This window comes from Lates calcarifer, linkage group LG5 (genome assembly GCF_001640805.2).
Source record: "Lates calcarifer isolate ASB-BC8 linkage group LG5, TLL_Latcal_v3, whole genome shotgun sequence".
Classification (NCBI taxonomy): domain Eukaryota; kingdom Metazoa; phylum Chordata; class Actinopteri; family Centropomidae; genus Lates; species Lates calcarifer.
The window spans coordinates 23,901,890-23,919,145 of NC_066837.1; the positions used below are offsets into that span (position 1 = coordinate 23,901,890).

The 17,256-nt window shown below is 40.7% G+C and overlaps 3 protein-coding genes across 6 annotated transcripts; 1 reads left to right on the forward strand and 2 right to left on the reverse strand.

Annotated features, from left to right (window-relative positions):
- The first annotated feature begins 469 nt into the window (after nucleotides 1-469).
- On the forward strand, nucleotides 470-4,880 carry gcdha (glutaryl-CoA dehydrogenase a). The gene is given in 13 exon segments (XM_018664810.2): nucleotides 470-823; nucleotides 1,323-1,434; nucleotides 1,657-1,692; nucleotides 1,846-1,986; nucleotides 2,122-2,184; nucleotides 2,371-2,541; nucleotides 2,636-2,765; nucleotides 2,994-3,144; nucleotides 3,146-3,211; nucleotides 3,342-3,445; nucleotides 3,653-3,778; nucleotides 3,898-4,058; nucleotides 4,342-4,880. Coding segments are annotated over 12 exon segments (1,326 nt in total). The 5' UTR covers nucleotides 470-823; nucleotides 1,323-1,331; the 3' UTR covers nucleotides 4,416-4,880.
- Nucleotides 4,881-4,910: 30 nt separating this feature from the next.
- On the reverse strand, nucleotides 4,911-7,484 carry syce2 (synaptonemal complex central element protein 2). Of its 3 annotated transcripts, none has more exons than XM_051070812.1 (5): nucleotides 7,382-7,484; nucleotides 6,489-6,623; nucleotides 6,069-6,148; nucleotides 5,764-5,878; nucleotides 4,911-5,559 (listed from the first exon to the last, which is right to left on the reverse strand). In XM_051070812.1, exons 2-5 carry the CDS (start codon nucleotides 6,489-6,491, stop codon nucleotides 5,356-5,358), a joined length of 402 nt encoding a protein of 133 aa, XP_050926769.1. In that variant the 5' UTR covers nucleotides 6,492-6,623; nucleotides 7,382-7,484; the 3' UTR covers nucleotides 4,911-5,355. The 3 variants fall into 3 exon arrangements, with proteins under 3 accessions (XP_050926769.1, XP_050926768.1, XP_050926767.1); XM_051070811.1 differs by lacking the exon at nucleotides 7,382-7,484 and adding an exon at nucleotides 7,148-7,367; XM_051070810.1 differs by lacking the exon at nucleotides 7,382-7,484 and adding an exon at nucleotides 6,866-7,094.
- A 6,990-nt stretch (nucleotides 7,485-14,474) lies between these two features.
- Nucleotides 14,475-16,759, reverse strand: acp5a (acid phosphatase 5a, tartrate resistant). 2 transcript variants are annotated; one of them, XM_051070813.1, is made up of 6 exons: nucleotides 16,691-16,759; nucleotides 16,017-16,107; nucleotides 15,723-15,922; nucleotides 15,486-15,610; nucleotides 15,039-15,384; nucleotides 14,475-14,916 (listed from the first exon to the last, which is right to left on the reverse strand). In XM_051070813.1, exons 2-6 carry the CDS (start codon nucleotides 16,105-16,107, stop codon nucleotides 14,677-14,679), a joined length of 1,002 nt encoding a protein of 333 aa, XP_050926770.1. In that variant the 5' UTR covers nucleotides 16,691-16,759; the 3' UTR covers nucleotides 14,475-14,676. The 2 variants fall into 2 exon arrangements, with proteins under 2 accessions (XP_050926770.1, XP_018520364.2); XM_018664848.2 differs by lacking the exon at nucleotides 16,691-16,759 and adding an exon at nucleotides 16,271-16,376.
- Nucleotides 16,760-17,256: the final 497 nt, after the last annotated feature.

Sequence of the window (17,256 nt, forward strand, 5' to 3'; positions counted from 1 at the left end):
ACAAGACACCTTATCAGGTTTCTTAACAAAGTCGTGAGAACATTTCACACATTTAAAATCACAGTCAGTAATCATGTTTTATCCAAGAAAAGTAGCAACATGTAAAGACATCTCTCTCTGACATGCTGGGCTGATAAACAATTGATTTTACTCTAATTCTTGGGGTTTTCTTGCTTTCATGTATTGTCTACATGGTAGATGGTGAAGGGAGGTCAAAGGTAAATAGCCCTAACACATTAAATGAAACAATATTGATGGTTTAGCTGTTGTTGTTGTGTTGGCCCGTGGTTAGGGACTCCTCTGACAGCTGCAGTGTCACTTATAAAATGTTGTGTACACTCAGATATTGTCCACATGACTCCTTATTTTACCAGCCAATGAGCTGGAAAGGCGTTGGCCGACTCCCTCCACACACCCCAGCCGCACAGCAATCCGAGAACGCCATTTTGAGTGAGGACGTGTGTCCCTTATTTAATTTACACATCTGCTAGGAATGAAACAGTACGCTACACAGGACGCAGGGACACAGCTCTAACATTCCCACCACACAAGCTTCCCATGGTTATTCAACGTATTCATTTTCTATCGCTGCAACAGGCAGTTAAAGTTAGTTGTATAACTTCCATGTGTTGCATAACTTTGAGTCGCACATTGCTCCAGTGTGTTCTGCCTCACCTGTCATGGTGGAACGGAGCTCCCACGTCTGTCGTTACGTATTCCTGTGACGTTTCACCGGGAGAAATGTTACTTAAGCAACTTTTATGGCTCATGTCACCGCTGAGAAGTCATCCGATCATCAGATAAACTCACCGAGAGGAAAAAAGGTACTGTACAACTGGATGTTTTGGACGAGGGTTCCTTAAGATAGGTCACTAAATATTTACATTGTTGCTGGTCCAACTGGTTTTCCGTGCTTTAAACACTGTTTACTGGACAGTATGTTAATTTCCTGTAATGTCATCTGTAAAATGTCATAAGCAGGATGCAGTTTAATTGCTGAGAAAATATTTTAAACTTGACATCAATACCTAAGCCCCTAATCTTTGTCGTGCATGGAGTGATAATGATGCAGTGATGAAATTAATACCCTGACTCAGAAAGTGTGTTTATTAGCTTACTAAAAAATACACAAACTTGTCATTAACAATACTGCATTGTCTTATATTTGCCTGATTTTCACTGGCTTTTCAACCTGCAATTCTGTCACATAACAATGTGCCTAACTAAAAAGTGCTAACACCCTGTTATATTGAAATATTCCAACTTAAATATATTTGTTGTATATATTTCCTCTCATTTCCCTCTTATTTTCCTCTGTGTTCAGTAAACATATGGCTCTCAGAAGCACTATCACTCGTCTGCTCACCAACAGCCAGAAATGTGCTGTTGTCACAGCATCAAGAGCCCAGGGCACAGCTGCTGCAGCTCAGAAAGGTACAGCTGAACTTATTTAGTAATTCTTTAAATATATAGAAAGGATAGTAAGATAAGGTTGGAGTGACAGCCTTTAGGGGAACAAATAAGTTTCTTAATGTGCTAAACACTGTCTTCATTTGTGTCTCAAAAGACAAAGAAAATTGAATGAAGTTCTTTAAATGTGTGTAAGATATTGTTTAATCCACAGGACTTTAACACTTTGATTTTTCAACCTTTCAGATGCTGAAGAAGTCAATAAGCCAAAGGCAAAGGCAGGTAAGTGACAGTTGAACCTGGTCTGCTCAGATTCCTTCACATGTTCTGTTACCACATATGATGGTGACATAACCACTGTGTGTGTGTGTGTGTGTGTGTGTGTGTGTGTGTGTGTGTGTGTATGTATGTGTGTGTGTACATTTTGACCCTCAGCCAAGGTGCCATTCAACTGGCGGGACGCTCTGGATCTGGAGGGTCAGCTGACAGAGGAGGAGATCATGATCCGAGACTCCTTCCGTGACTACTGCCAGGAAAAACTCATGCCTCGCATCATCATGGCCAACAGACATGAACGTGAGCTAAACACAGACTGTATAGATTATTATAACCAGAGAAGAATTGGTCTTTATGTTATGTTATGTACCAGCTGTGAGTTTCTGCTAATATTTGACTGACAGTTTCTCTTTCCCAACATGCACCATGCTACAGATTTCCACCGTGAGATTGTCTCAGAGATGGGAGAGTTGGGTGTGCTAGGCCCAACTATTAAAGGTAAACAAAAACAAAACAAGATTAACCTTTTTCCAAGTTATAGTCCCATCCTAGACAGTGCAATGCTTGCTGTAATTTTTACATTTTGTTTTCTACATGTTTTTCTTCTCTCTGCTTTGTCAAAGTGCTACATGATTTTGAAGGATTATTTTCAGGACTTTACATTCCTTTCTCTTTACCCTGTAGGGTACGGCTGTGCTGGCACTAGCTATGTGGCATATGGTTTGATCGCCAGAGAGGTCGAGAGGGTGGATAGTGGGTATCGGTCAGTAATGAGTGTCCAGTCATCACTGGTCATGCACCCAATCAATGCTTACGGCACAGAGGCTCAGAAGGAGAAGTACCTGCCAAGGCTTGGTAAGAAACAGTGCGGGACATTTCAAATAGCACAAATATAAGCACAAGATAATTTTATCATCATCTGTTTTGTGTGTGTGTTTTTTTCCTGTAGCTCGTGGAGAAATCCTGGGCTGCTTTGGCTTGACAGAGCCAAACCACGGCAGTGATCCCAGCAGTATGGAGACTAAGGCCAAGTATAACCCATCCAGCGGTACCTTCACTATCAGTGGAGCCAAGACCTGGTAGGTGGACAGACACATACGAGAAGCATTGGCCACTGATGCGTTTCTCAAGCCACATAACAAATATATAGATGATGAAATGTAGTCAAGGATAATGATTGTAGTGGTTTACTCATAAATACAAAATTTGGCAGACTTTGAAAAAAATACTGTTAAAAAAATCTTTACCAGTGTCAGATCTCTTAGTGAAAACCTAAAACAACTGACTCACTCTTCTTCCTCTGCTAGGATCACAAATTCCCCTGTGGCAGACATCGCAGTGGTCTGGGCAAAGTGTGAGGATGGCAAGGTGAGGGGTTTCATCTTGGAGCGTGGAATGAAGGGTTTTGCCACCCCCAAGATTGAAGGCAAGTTCTCACTGAGGGCGTCCGCCACTGGCAATGATCCTGATGGACGAAGTGGAAGTTCCTCAGGAAAACCTGCTGCCCAACGTCTCCGGTCTGGCTGTAAGTGGCTGCTCTCTCATATTGAGTCCAGCTCCAACAAAACCAAATATTTTTTCCTTAAATATAACAACACTGATGTTACCGTGTGCCAGTATCTTACATTTCTTTTGCTGTTGACCTTTGTGACCAGGGTCCCTTTGGCTGTCTCAACAACGCCCGGTATGGCATTGCCTGGGGAGCTCTGGGAGCTGCCGAATTCTGCTTCCACGCTGCCCGACAGTACACTCTGGACAGGTACAAGATGTTCTGTCTGCAGTATGTTCATGCATGAAAGTCAAGGTCACAGGATATGACACACATAACAAAATATAAAGCCAGTGAAAAATGTGTTAACGTCAGCATTATCATACTGCATATATCCAGATTGTCTCCTCATGTTATGCCAGCCTCAGCTTCCTTTAGGGAAGGATTGATTTTCATATCTCACTGTCTTCCAATCAGAATCCAGTTTGGGGTGCCACTGGCCAGGAACCAGCTGATGCAGAAGAAGATGGCTGACATGCTGACAGAGATCACTATTGGTCTGCAGTCATGCCTGGCCCTGGGGAGACTTATCGATGAGAAGAAGTGAGTCTTCTCTTTCTGTCTTGTTTGTCATGTTTGTTTTGGCCTCTGCTAGTCGCTGGTCGTCTCTTCCACTAAAAAAAAAAAAACAGTTTTCCTCTAACATGATTGTTTTCATCCAGAGCATCACCAGAGATGATCTCCATGCTGAAGAGGAATAGCTGTGGCAAGGCTTTGGATATTGCCAGACAGGCCAGAGACATGTTGGGAGGAAACGGCATCGCAGATGAGTACCACATTATCCGTCACGTCATGAACCTGGAAGCTGTCAACACATACGAGGGTAGGGACACACAGAAATGGCAACATCTACATTTGAATGTGAAACATTTTCTAGTACTAGCAGCTCACAGTAATGCAGTGAAAATGGCTTCAAGAATTAACTGCAGTTATGTATGCTCACCACCAGAGGTCAGCAGTGCACAGATTATTACAGGTTGACACTTGTTGATCAGAGAGGCACATTTTCACAGAAATGTGGTCCAATTCAACTAAAGCACCTGGTTTAAGTATTTTCTAATAGTTCTTAATATTTGTTTTTTTAATATGTTATTTTTTTTCTATAGGAACTCATGACATTCACGCCTTGATCCTGGGCAGAGCCATCACTGGACTGCAGTCTTTCACTGTTGGAAAGTAAAGCTTTTCCTCTGTCTTCTTGAAATGGACTTGATGTGGAACAGCACTGTGCTTCCTAACATGGCCTCACTGGGCAAAATTACATTTGCTGAAACAGGAGGTGCAATTAATCTGCCTCACATGAGGAGTTTTTCCCTGAGAAACCACAGTCACAAATACCTCATCACATTTACAGCATGTTTTCAAATAACTGAGGGGAACAGTCTATTATCGTCTCTTACTGATAATATGTAATGTCAACCAAACAAAGCTTTGGGTCCAACTGAGATATGAGACATTTGTACAATTAAAATGCCAGAAACATACTTCAATCATTTATAAGGCATGAGATGGTTTATTTTGTGATAATTTAAAAGAATGTAAATAAATAGTTTTGAATGAGTGAGAAGATATAGACAAGCTGAGGTGCTGTTTGTGTGAAACCCTTAATACTCTGTAATCAAATAAAATTCTCATCTGTTATTAAGATTGTTATGATGTTAGTTAATAGTGATTTAAAAAAAAAAAAAAATTTATATCTCTGGTTTGGTGGAATTTAAAAGCACTAAAAAGACACCATGGGGCATGATAATACAGAACAAATCTAAAATATTAACACCACAGATTCAGAGAAATCAGTTTATTGTGTTCTTGTTTTCTGTAGTTGTATTTATTGAATCAACCAATACTCAAAACAAACATAAATAAAACATGGATTCAGCTTTTGTCTGACTCCAACCATGAGCTGTAGCCTGAACTACAGAGACATAGACAGCCGTGTATTCTTGGAAAAAGAGGAAGAAAACAGAGGAAATCAAAATGAGTAATCTTATCCACTTCAGCATTTGAACTAGCGAACTATTCTGAATGCTTGATACAATAACAAACACAAGAGCACATAAACACGCTCACTAACACATGAATCAGTTCAAAATCATGTAAACATCAGCGCAATAATTAGTTTATAGGGATTCTGATGCCTGGCTAATGGCCAGACCCTCTCTGAGAGCTGCCAGGGCCTGGGTGGCCTCCAGGAGCTCACTGTTGAGCTTAGTGCAGCGTTCCAGCACCTCAGACAACTCCTGCAGCTTCACCTGCATCACGTTACTGTTCTCCTCATAGACCGTGTACATGTGCTCCTTCACTTGCTGGCAAGTTTCTGTCACCTGGGTCAGGAAAATAATCAGATAACTGACCAGACCTGAACCTTTTGTGGGCTAGGGCAGTCCAGGATACACACCAAACACATGAAGTGCATTAAGTTCAATCATAAAAGTCATCAAGTATCTGTTAAGTGTGTGCATAGCAGTGGACCAGAAAAAGAAAACACTACAGTGAATAGGACCAGATGTATTGAATCAGTTTTGTACCTTTTCCACTAACTTCTCCTGAAAGCTGTCCATCACTCTCTGGTCAGCTGAGCGGCTGTTGTTAGTCTTTTCTACTAGCTCCTGCGCTCTCCTTCTGATGTCATCTATGCTCAAGCTACAACAGATATTAGCACACAAGTATTGACACAAAAGCAGAATTTGGCTTCAATCTAATGTTTTATTCTTTGATGCAATTTATTCACTGAAGTACAGTTCTGCTCTTCCAGGGGCACATGGACAACAAAACATACCACTACATTAATTATTGTATCAGTGCATGCATTGGTCTGCAGATGTTTCTTTACCTGGTATGATGCTCTTGAATCTCAGATATGCTCACACTTGAGGATTTCCTTATTGGTGAGTCATGGTCTGTATCTTCTGTCTGTGTTGCCAGAGATGATGAAAAAACAGCTTAATTCTTTTTCATCTTCTTTCATCAGGCATACAATGGTTTAACAGTGCCCCAAAATTGTTTAGTTAATCTTGTGGGAACAATATATTAGTTTGATGAGTTATGCTATTATTTGGGATAACATGGGGGCAGAGTATGTTGTGTGAATAAGTTTGTATTGTAAGTTATTTTTCATTTATTCATCATGGCATCCATGTATGACTGAAATAAAGCAACAGTACATATCATGTTGCCACATCTTGCTCTCAGAAGACAGCAACTTCACACAATATGAAGATATCTTATCAAGCTCATCACGATTAAATAATACCATCTGTAAATCCTTCAAGTCCGGTTTTGGGAGTGGAGTGGGAGGAGGATGATGCTGGTAGGCCCTCGAAGAAATAATCCATTCTGACCTGGTTGAGTCTGCAGGGCCAAATCTGAACTGTTTTTTCCCCCACACCTATTAGAAATACACACAAAATATTAAGTACTTTCGAACATAATTAACAGTGTCAGTATAATGTATAAAAATTAGCTAGTTAGTTGATACATTTGACAGTTTACAGCTAGCATGAGCACTTTTAGCTTTAGCTAACCTGTTAAACGTAACATTTCCTTTAGCTTCACACTTACAAACCACAGGATATAGTTATATATCACGTACAGTTCACAGTATGTTGCAAACAAATGTCTTACTCTTACCCACAGAAATAAAGCTGTTATTAGGACTATACTGATAGATAAGTGTAGTTATCTCTGTACTTAAGCTAACGTTCACTAGCTAGTCAACTGCTAACGTGCTGCATCCTGCTAGCTAATCCCGGTGCAGTATTTAACAAGATAAGGTCCATCTGCGAAATAACTATAATTGTCGAATGAATGTAGTGAAATATAGAGTTCAGTATTTTCTCTTAAATCTAGAGGAGTATATGTGCAAAGTAGCATAAAATGGAAATAATAAAATGGAAAATCATCTTGTATCACCTTCAGAGACTACTGCAATATTACAGTAGTGAGTTCAGAGACAAATGTGGAAGTGGAGCAGGATTTAAGTTGATCCTTTCCAGTCAGGAAGTCATTTCAAACAAGGATTTATTTTTGATGACCTCAAAAAAGAGAACTTCTTAGCAAGATTGTGATTTTTCCTTTTCTTTGTGTGTATGCATGTGTGTGGGTGGGCACAGTGTGTGTGAGCATTACAGGGGAGAAAGCACTCACTCAGATTGTTTGCTGTGGATTAAGTAATCTGTGCAGGACAGGATGGGGATGGGATGAGGGCCTGATTGATCGTTGCTGTGATTGGATGTGTAATCCCCCTTCCTCTCTCTGTCTCTGTGTGTCACCGCCCACAGTAGTCCAGATTATTTCAGCAGAGAGGACACGGCACTCAGCAGAGAGGCTCACAAGCTGTCTGAAAAGTCCTGATATCTGTTTGTTGCAGGATGAACTAATGGTAGAAACATGATACTAGTGAAAATAATTTATTGCAGTCTAGAAAATTTTTAGTGAAACAGCACTGCCAAGATCCAAACGTGTTTGATCTGGAAGATGCAAAAACTTGTTCTTGACAGGTGGGTGAATTTATTCACTGGCCTATTTTCATGTTGGTTTAGTGTCAGAAACATTGCTCATTATACTTTTAAAAAGTAAATACAAAGGTAAATTCAGATGGTTATTTCAATATATTTGCATTACACTTAATTTGCATAATATGAAATTCAGTTAAGTGATTAAACATTTCATTTTTAAGCAATGGACCTAACCTTGACTCTGTTTCCCTGCATTTTAGGGAGTGACATCTCAGCAAGTGGATGAATCAAAACATTTTCACTGTGCACATAATGGAATAACTAATACTCACCGGAGGCTTCTACTCTGGGAATATGGACAGCTTCAATTACACAGACGAGGGCGGACAGTCGTTCCAGTTCTTGGTTCACAATGTGGAACCTCTGTACAAGGAGTACAAGCCTCCACCCAGGGACCTCATCCAGCTGCCCAGATCTGTTCTCTACCTCCTGATGGCCGCCCTGGTGGTGGTTGCTGTTGCTTACGCTATTGTGGGTCACCTCATCAAAGACCTCATGCTGGATATAACAGGTACGCAAGTCTATTAGAGGTACATCAATCCTCATACATCAACACAATACTGTGCAATATTGTTGTAGTATAAATATACTCATGTGGTTCTAGACCTTTTTAGATTTATTTATTCCAGTATTTATTATTTGAGTAGTATTTCTACAGCTAGAGTGTCACTGGAACTGGAATAGCTAATGTGTGAGACATCTGTGCTCACTAAATGTTGGCTGAAGTAAATAAATATTAAGGGTACATAACATGGTTTACTAGGCAATAAGTATGAGGCTCTCTATTCAATAAATAGATGTTGAATGAAACACTGATTAATAGTTTGTTTGAGGCACCATTCAAAAAAGAATTGCATATTTTGCTCAAAGTTTAGGCATTATAAGCTAACATAGCATTTTGTCAACACATCTGGTTTTCACTTTTGTATCATTCATGTTGCTCAAAGTGGTTGGTTTGTGATTTTCTTCTGCTTTATATGTTATGATACACTCACAATGGAAATGTAAGGCACGTTATCAGGCACTTTGAATCAATATATAAATATTAATCATCATTACTTCTAGTAGACACTGAACGATGAACATTATTAAAACATTTAGAGATTGTAGTTCTCATTTTTATTCTCTTCCTAATTCTCAACATTATACCACTTAAGATAAATAAGGTTAGCCTGGTGTGGCACCAACCAAACAACTGGAAGGCTAAAATAACTGAACAAAAGAATTTCTGTTGGAGCAAAAGTGCTTTAGTAATTCAACAAACTTGCTGATAAGTGGAATTTTCCGTTAAAATGACTGTACTTAAACAAGACCAAAAAAGGACGTTTATAAAGATGGTGGGAATGATTATTATTATGATTATCTCTCTCCTCCTCTGCCCATCCACAGATTGTTTGCTGGGCCCAGTTGATGATGACCTGCAAAAAGACAGAGAGTTGGAAGGAGTCAGCCCTCTGCACATGCCACCTGCCCTCAGCCACTCCCACCCAAACGCTTTTCACGTGTGGGATCAGGACGATGTCATCATCCCCATGACGCCTTCGAATGAGAGCCCGCTGGCCAGCCCTCTGATGTCCGTCATCCCATACATACCTTCGTTTTTCCCCAACTCCCTCAGCATTGGCAGCCCGTCCTACAATCAGCCAATCCCGAAGGAGAGTGATGCATGAAGTAGAAGGATCCCAAGACAGTTTTTATATGGTGCATTTTTCCCTCTTGGTTTGGGTTTCTTTTGTAGTTGAGCTTATATAGCACCTTGTTTTTACCTGTGAAACACCTTTTACCCATGTACTGGTTAGAGGTGTTGGAACAATTTCTGAGTTTCATGCAAACCAATGAGTGTCACAGATCCAACAGCATCATATTATCTGCAGTGAGAAACTATCCATTTACATGGAAACGCACAAGCAGTAGTCAAGGCCAGTCTGGATGAATGGATTTACTTCCCATGGAGTGACTTGACCAAGAATAAAAAAACTTTCTCAGGATCTGAGCTCAATGTGCGATACTCAGTGGGACAGCCTTCTGTTAATTTTCCCAATGGATTTGTGCCAAGTTAGCACCATGATTATTCTCCTTCTCCTGCCAGACTCACTTGTTACATCAGTCCAAGCTGCTACATTTGTTTGGATGTTGGATCTTTGCCTGATTCAACAAACGTCAGATGTACTATAGTTGAGTTATTAGGATCTTGGGACAATATTCAACATACAATAATGCACATTTATATTTAGCCATGAACACAGGTGTGTCATAAACTTTGGTGAACGATTGATCCAGTTAAATTCATGTCTGAAAGCTTCAATGATTAGTGTACAGTATATTTTCAGAATTAGTGAAGAGAAATAATGCAAAGAGCAGTGTGCACATTACAGGAGGTTTGTCCTGAATTCTTGTGTCAAATAAAGGTGAATACTGGTGTCTACTAAAATGTTTGCTAACACTCATGTCTCAATCTTCCTCTGATACTAAATATATTTTTAGTCTTTAGGCAGATCGGCCTAACTTACTAACTAATAGGGTGGAGTTAATTCAATTAGTGGAGGTGACTACTTTAAGGTGACTTTGATACCGTAAGGACAGGTAGTTTCCTCCATCTCTTTAGTTTACCAATAAAATCCTTTCTTTTTTAGGAATTTGGAGATTTGTAATGAATTATGTTAAATTGGAAAAAAAAAACCAAGTGTTGCTCAGGTACAACATTATGCAATAGGTTTGTTTCTGTTAAATTGTGATTAAATTAGATTGTGCATACTGTACATTAAGAGTGCAACTGCAGAAGGCATGCAGTACTCTATTTTTGCTTGTTGGCATAAAACTCACACACACTGTTACATAACAAAGACAGATTTCAGGGTTGATTTTAAGCAGGATGTTGGCTGAGATGCAGAAATCCAGGGATATTAAAAGCACATGGAGGCTGTGACATCATAAACACAGACACACACGTTTGCACAGAATCAGCACCTTTCATTCATTTCTAAATTTCTCTCTGTCTGCACCCAAATTTAAAAAAGAAATCCTCCTTCACTGTCCCTCTCCAAAAATTATTAACATGATCATTTTTTCTTATTTTCTTAATAATTTTGGGAGAATTCTCACTGAGGCAACTTTGCTCATTCCTATCTGTGAAGGCCAGGGTGCCTGTATTCAGTTAGGGGTGGAGATTAAGGAGAGAAGATTAGATGAGCAGCTTAGCCTTTAATACAGTGTGCTTTTATTACTTTTGAGCTGTGGAATTAGATAATCGGACAGCAGCAGCCCAATCTGGGTGGGCAGACTTTAGAAACTCACCTTGTTAGTGTGGTTGTATGATGAGATTGATTGGATCCAGGCCCGGGGTGTGTGGCGAGAGCCAGTGATAGAGTTTCAAGAGGGAAGGGTGTTGAGTGAGGAGCAGGAGGGACGTGTGGTGTCAGTGATGGGTGAGGAGGGGAGAGCTCAGTGCAGCAGAGTCTGTTTTCAGTGCAAAGCAGCATGATTGATTTGTGTACGAAATGTGGGTCTTGCATGACAATGGTGGTCTGGGCCAAAGGCATCCGTGATGTTGCTGTCTTACATGGCGCAACTGGCCAGGAAAGGAAACAGCAGCACTGTGCTGCAGCAAAATTCAACAAAAGGCAAGAGTGTTTGCAACAACCTAAAAGGAAAACAAAATACACAGACCTAGTGCTGAGTATAACTAATATTACAGCTGTACAAGCTGAGGAGTGTACCAGTGGCTAAAAATACAAATAGAACAGATGGGGGGGAAATGGAAGTGAAAGGCACAGGTGAAAGAAATGAACTGATTTTAATTTAAACCTCCTTCATTAGAAATGAAAGCAAGTCTGCTTCCATTGTCAGAAAACCAACTAGCAGCATTTTGAAAGGCAAAACTGGTTGCTAGCTTGCATAAAGATTTATAAAGACCACTCATTTCATTTAAAATTTCAATATTTGCTGGTACCTGTACTTTCTGCTCTCATTCACATTGGTTTGAAGTAGGTGGGGACATATGTGATGTCTCATGATGTACTTCTGAGCACCAATCAGGATTTAGCATCAATTTCCTATTCAGTGCTTTGATAAAGTGTGTTTCAAATAAAGCCACTCTAGCATTTGAGGAAATCAACAAGTCACAAGATAAATGTAACTTTTCTTTTTCAGTTCTGACTTGTGGGAAGATAGGGGGTTTTCTAATCCTATTTCGTCAGGCAGAGGATCTCAGAGCTTTAACACTGTGGGAGATGCACTGGTGGTACAGGATCTCTCCAACTGGAGCAGAAAGGTTAGGGTTTATGGTGAAGCCAAACTCAAAGGTCAAATTTTGAGGAAGCGATACTCTAGAAGGTTTGAGACGACAGAGCTACGTTAACTAGAAAGGAAGCGACTCAGGCTGACCTGAGTTTTGAAATATTTGATTATATCTCAACTTTTAATACAATGTGATATTATCAAATTTCACACAGTTTCCAGGGTAACTTCTGACAAGTACATGATTGTCAGACTGTGTTAGTTGTGTATGTATTGGGGAATGACTAGTTAGACTTAGTGTGAATGAGGCCAAAGCAAAGCTCAGATAGTACCTGTGCAGTAATAACTCCAAAGTGGTGTGACAGCATAAGGATCTATCTGATCAACAACCAGATAAAAACACAATTAACATGGGTCTGACTGCTTGTGCAATCAGCTTTTTATTTGTGCTCACCAGGGTCAAGCGACATTTTAGGATTAGCCATTGTCAGGGTTTTGAAGTGGAACGTGAATGCAGGATTACTGTGCTGGACATTTGGTGGCAGGTGGTAAAACCTAAAACATGCGGCATATATCAAATGATTCTAGACCTGTGACTGAGGGTTTTGCAGTGGGGTTAAAAAGATCTAACAGGGTCACAACATTGTGAAGCTAACATTGATCGCTCAATATACAGAAGGTTAACAAAATACATAATCAAAAAAGTCTCAACATTTGAACTAAATACAACACCACTGCAGCAGAAACATCGCATTAGGTCGCATACCAGTTAACAGTATCAGTCAACAACATCCTGTACTTTGTTGTTTGCATCTCTCTGGGTCAGTTTCAGTGTACACTGATCAGCCAAAGTGACAGATCAACACATACACATCTTGCTGTAAATTCAGATAGTGTCTAATCATCAGTCTGTCTGACCTGACGTGCAACCCGGTGAGATTTTCTTTTGGTCAAGTGGGATTTAACGTCAGTCGTCAGAGAGCCTTACCTGTCCTTTATCCTCAGGTGACAGGTTGCCCTCAGCCGCATTCTTATTGGCACTGACTCAGTTATGTCAGCCCAGCTCTCAGTCTGACGATGCATGACACCAGCAGACTGTAACGCATCCTAATTGGATCAGGACAGCATTCAAGAATCAGTAACCCTTTAGCAGCCACACTGGTGGTTAAGACAAGAAACATGCCAATAAAATTTCTCTGTAGCATTGCATTACTGAAATACAATAAGACATTATTGTGTGTTTGGGTTGTTGTAGGACTTTTGAACTCATACCCATAAACCAACATTCTGTGGTTAGTTGCATACATTCATTTTCTCTGTACAGGATTAATAGGCAATACAGACATTAAAGGCAGTCAAGCTAAATAAATTCACGTCAGCAGGAGGGAAGGGAGAAAAAATAGAAACCCGTCTGTTCTGGTCTATGCTTTGCTCCCAGGTTAATTGTCATTGGTTGGCTGAGTTTATCCTGGTTGCAGTCACTGCCAATCTGCTGTCATGCAGCCTAATCCTCTGTTGAGAGCCAAGGATGGCTCTGTGATGGACAAAAGAACAGCGACTATGGAAGTCTTGACCTCAACCATCCGTCAGCAGCAGCCAACCATGTCAGGATTTAAATTGTGCATATGGTATGATGATATAATGAGCATAACACTACTGTAAGCCCAGTATATTTAAGCGCTGGGCGATAGGATCAAAATTTGTCACAATATTTCTTGTGTTTGTGACATTTTTAAATGTTGCAGATGATAGTGAATTCAAAAATACAGTCCTTATCCATAACAAAATGCACTGTCAGCCTGCATCATGGCCTCCACTTATTCACAAGAAAATTAGGAAAAGCCAGAAAACAGATGAATGAGCTGAAATAATACAGTTATTGTGCAAAAGGAAGACTGCCAGGCTTAGCCTTGTATGTATTTAATCTTAGGCAAAATCAAAGCCATAATTTTGCACCATTTGGAAATGTTTAAGTCAAGCAATTCTGTCTATTCTCAATTCTAAACCAATTACTGATTTGCTTTGCTGAACTGTATAACCGGCAAGGTGAAGGGTGATTAGATATTTTTTATGGCTCAGATGATCCTAAACGTACCCCCCCACCACTGTGTTTAAGTGGATTTAGCTGTTAGTGATAGACAAATGTGCATAATGCCCAAGTGCTCAAATATGACCAAGTTATGGCTCTGTACAAAACATTTGCATGGATGGCACACTGCACAATGTTTAGACTACAGGCTTAAGTTCAGATAAGGTGCAAAATTCAGTCAAATTCAATCCAGAGGGCAGCTGCAATTGCTTGTGACATGTACCAGACTTAAGGAAAAGTATCTACACTGGTCAAAACTGTAGAACATAACCTCATTGTTTCCCATAAAGAAATGACCTCCCCTCCCTCTATGCAAAAAGCAAGAGTGAAGCAAATCATTTTGAGATATAAGTCTTGGTCCACTGAGTCACAACACTGCAACTAAACTGACAAGACATTCTTTACAAACCACATTTATTCTTTTATTATACAATAAATTTACATGTAAAACTAGTTGATTCTTTTAAAAACATTTTCAAATGCTTCAAAATATTAATGCCAATGTTTAAAATACAGGATTAACAGTCATTATTTTGATCTTAAACTACACTACAGACTAATACTGTATGTGATTGATAACTGACTGTTCCTTAGCTCATCTATTCAAACTGCCTTTGGGAGAGGACAGTGCGATAGAGAGAGGTGCCTTTAGCCTGGAAGAAGGTCACGATCATCTTGTTCTTTGTGACTTCTGCATGGACAAAGCCTCCCAGTGTTGAAGCTTGGCCACTGAAGAACTTCACTGAACCTTTGGGAACGTGGTGCCAGTGACGGACGTCAGGATCCAGGAAGTTTCCGGCGCCGCTCACCACGTAGCCTATATCAGACTCTTCAATGTACTGCAGAGGAGGAAGACATAATGGGATTGAGGTTCATTTAAAAAAAAAAAAAAAAAAAAAAAAAAAAAAAAAAAAAAAAGTGGTCATACCAGAAATGTATCCAATGTTACACATGAACAAACCTGCAGGTTGTGGTCATGGCCACAGAGGTAGGCGGTGGCTTTGTATTTAATGAGTAGAGGATGAAGTCTCCTCAGCAGACACTCTGTAGGCCCGTGTTCAGACACAGACCACACAGGGTAGTGGCCAGCCACCAACAGGAAATCCGCCTTGGACCGAGCCAGTCTCTCCTGCAGCCAGGTGAGCTGACGGTTGGCATCCACTGCACGCAGGGGGCCTCTGGGCTGATTATCTGCGTAGTCGTCAGAGTTGCCGCACAGCATCACCGTGTCGAGCATGATGATGGTCAGGATCTTCCCAGTGTTGGGGATGTGGAAGTTCAGCTCATAGTAATAAGAGGGAAATCTCCTGAGATAAGAGTAAGTGAAGTTCAACATGAACAGTTTAAGACTTATTCCAGAAGTCGCAACTTAATTCTGAGATCACAGCTTTTTTAAGTTCCTCCTCACCATCTCTCTGATTTTTTGCTGTAGTCAATCTGAGCTTTGACGTTCCCTGCATGGTCGTGATTACCAGCAAGCACATACCAGGGGATTCTGAGAGACTTTGCATTGTACACAGACTCAAAAGTGTCCTGATGGGAAGAATCAAAAGAGAAACCTGTGTAAAGCTCAACCACCACGCTGCTCTATCAATATCTTCTTTTCACACCTTTAGCAGAATACATCAGATTTTCCTCAACTGACCTTAAACCGAGGAGAATCCACACTGTCCACACCTTTGTAGTAGAAGTTATCGCCAAGGGCCAGAACAAAGTCAGCTCCCATCTGCTCTGCTACTTTGCTCATTTCTCGAGCAGTAGCCTTCTGCACAGCGGTGATGTACGGGGGATAAGGTACTCCACCCCAGTCTCCTACAGCCAGGAACTTAATGGAGGTTCTGTTTGCTGTACGGTAACAGATGACAAAATCTTAAGAGCTGAAAATCTTAGGAGCATACTCTGAAAAACAGGTGCTCACTGGAGATGAAACAGTACTTACTGCTACTTTCCTCCAGGTCTTGGAAGGCAGTAGGATAGCAGTAGGCCACAGAGATGGCAGCAATTAAGATGGATACCCGTGTAAGTGCCATCTGTAAAGACAAAAAAAACAATCAGATCTTCAGTTAGCAACAGACAAAACAGCTCAAACTGGGAACAGACTGAAAGGAAACTCATGCATAACCAAAGAAATCAGAAGGGGAACATGAAACAAGCGTAACAAAACCACAGCAACAGCTTAACACATAAACCTACGCTTCCTTTCACCTCCCCTCCCACCTCACTTAGCAACAACATGATCTCTTGCTTTTTGTACATTAAGGTGACTTGTGATTGGCTGCAGCCTGAAGCTGACATGTCCCAGCTGGAGCTAATAGAAGCTAATCAAAGCAGCCATGTCTATGAAGCTGAGAGGGTCAGAGGTCACAGTTTCACGTTTGTCAAAGCGATCTGAGCTTCATTTAAATGAGAATCAAAAGCCACTTATGAAACCCACAAATCACATGACTGTCATCAGCCTCAGCAGAGACACCAAAAAGCAAAAGTTCAGCAGAATATAATCCCCCCTCTCCACCCAAGAAGAAAACTAAACTGGCTGACAAGAAAAACAACTTGAGGGTGCGAAGAATGGGTGTCAGCGTGCAGAGATAATAATGTCAAAGATAAAACACTCACAGCTGCTAACTGGTTAGGTGTGCTCAGGATGACCTGACGGGACACTCTCTGTCCTCACAGCGCTCTTCCATGCCCTCCTTTTATCAGCATTCCTGGAGGAGAGGCAGCAGGAGGACCAGCCCTGGGACACGCCGCATGGGCATGATCATTGCTCACACCCTGACTCAGTCTTGGGACTAGAGGGTCATCTGGGCCACATGTGACCCACAACGGTTATTATAACTGGTGTCCAGACTCCACTTTTTCCACTTCAGTGTTAATCACTGTTTTCCGTCTTCATTTTTTTAAAATCTTGTGCTTCCATATTTTGGGATAATTTGGGAATAAGAATTTATTTCAGTACTCTGATGGGTAATGGCATGGGCTAATTGTATAGTATCAGAGAATGCAGTCTGTAATTTGTTTTGCATCATCGAACCATATTTTCTATATTCTCACACTCCCTCCATCCTCTTAAATGAACACAGGACTCAGTACCCTCTGTTCACTTTAATGCAAATGCACATAGTCGTCTGCTGAGTAGCTAGAAGGCCACTGTCAGTGCTTCATAAACTGTGAACGCACTT

Excerpts from the sequence above, each read along its gene's own strand:
- syce2 (XM_051070812.1), bottom strand. Across the intron at positions 5,879-6,068 it reads ATTCAAGAGCATCATACCAG|CTTGAGCATAGATGACATCA; the intron begins GTAAAGAAACAT and ends TATCTGTTGTAG. Across the intron at positions 5,560-5,763 it reads AGGAGAAGTTAGTGGAAAAG|GTGACAGAAACTTGCCAGCA; the intron begins GTACAAAACTGA and ends TTCCTGACCCAG.
- acp5a (XM_018664848.2), bottom strand. The coding sequence starts at position 16,372 with ATGTCAGCTTCAGGCTGCAGCCAATCACAAGTCACCTTAATGTACAAA. Across the intron at positions 15,923-16,016 it reads AGACCTGGAGGAAAGTAGCA|CAAACAGAACCTCCATTAAG; the intron begins GTAAGTACTGTT and ends GTTACCGTACAG. Across the intron at positions 15,385-15,485 it reads AGCAAAAAATCAGAGAGATG|GAGATTTCCCTCTTATTACT; the intron begins GTGAGGAGGAAC and ends CTCTTATCTCAG.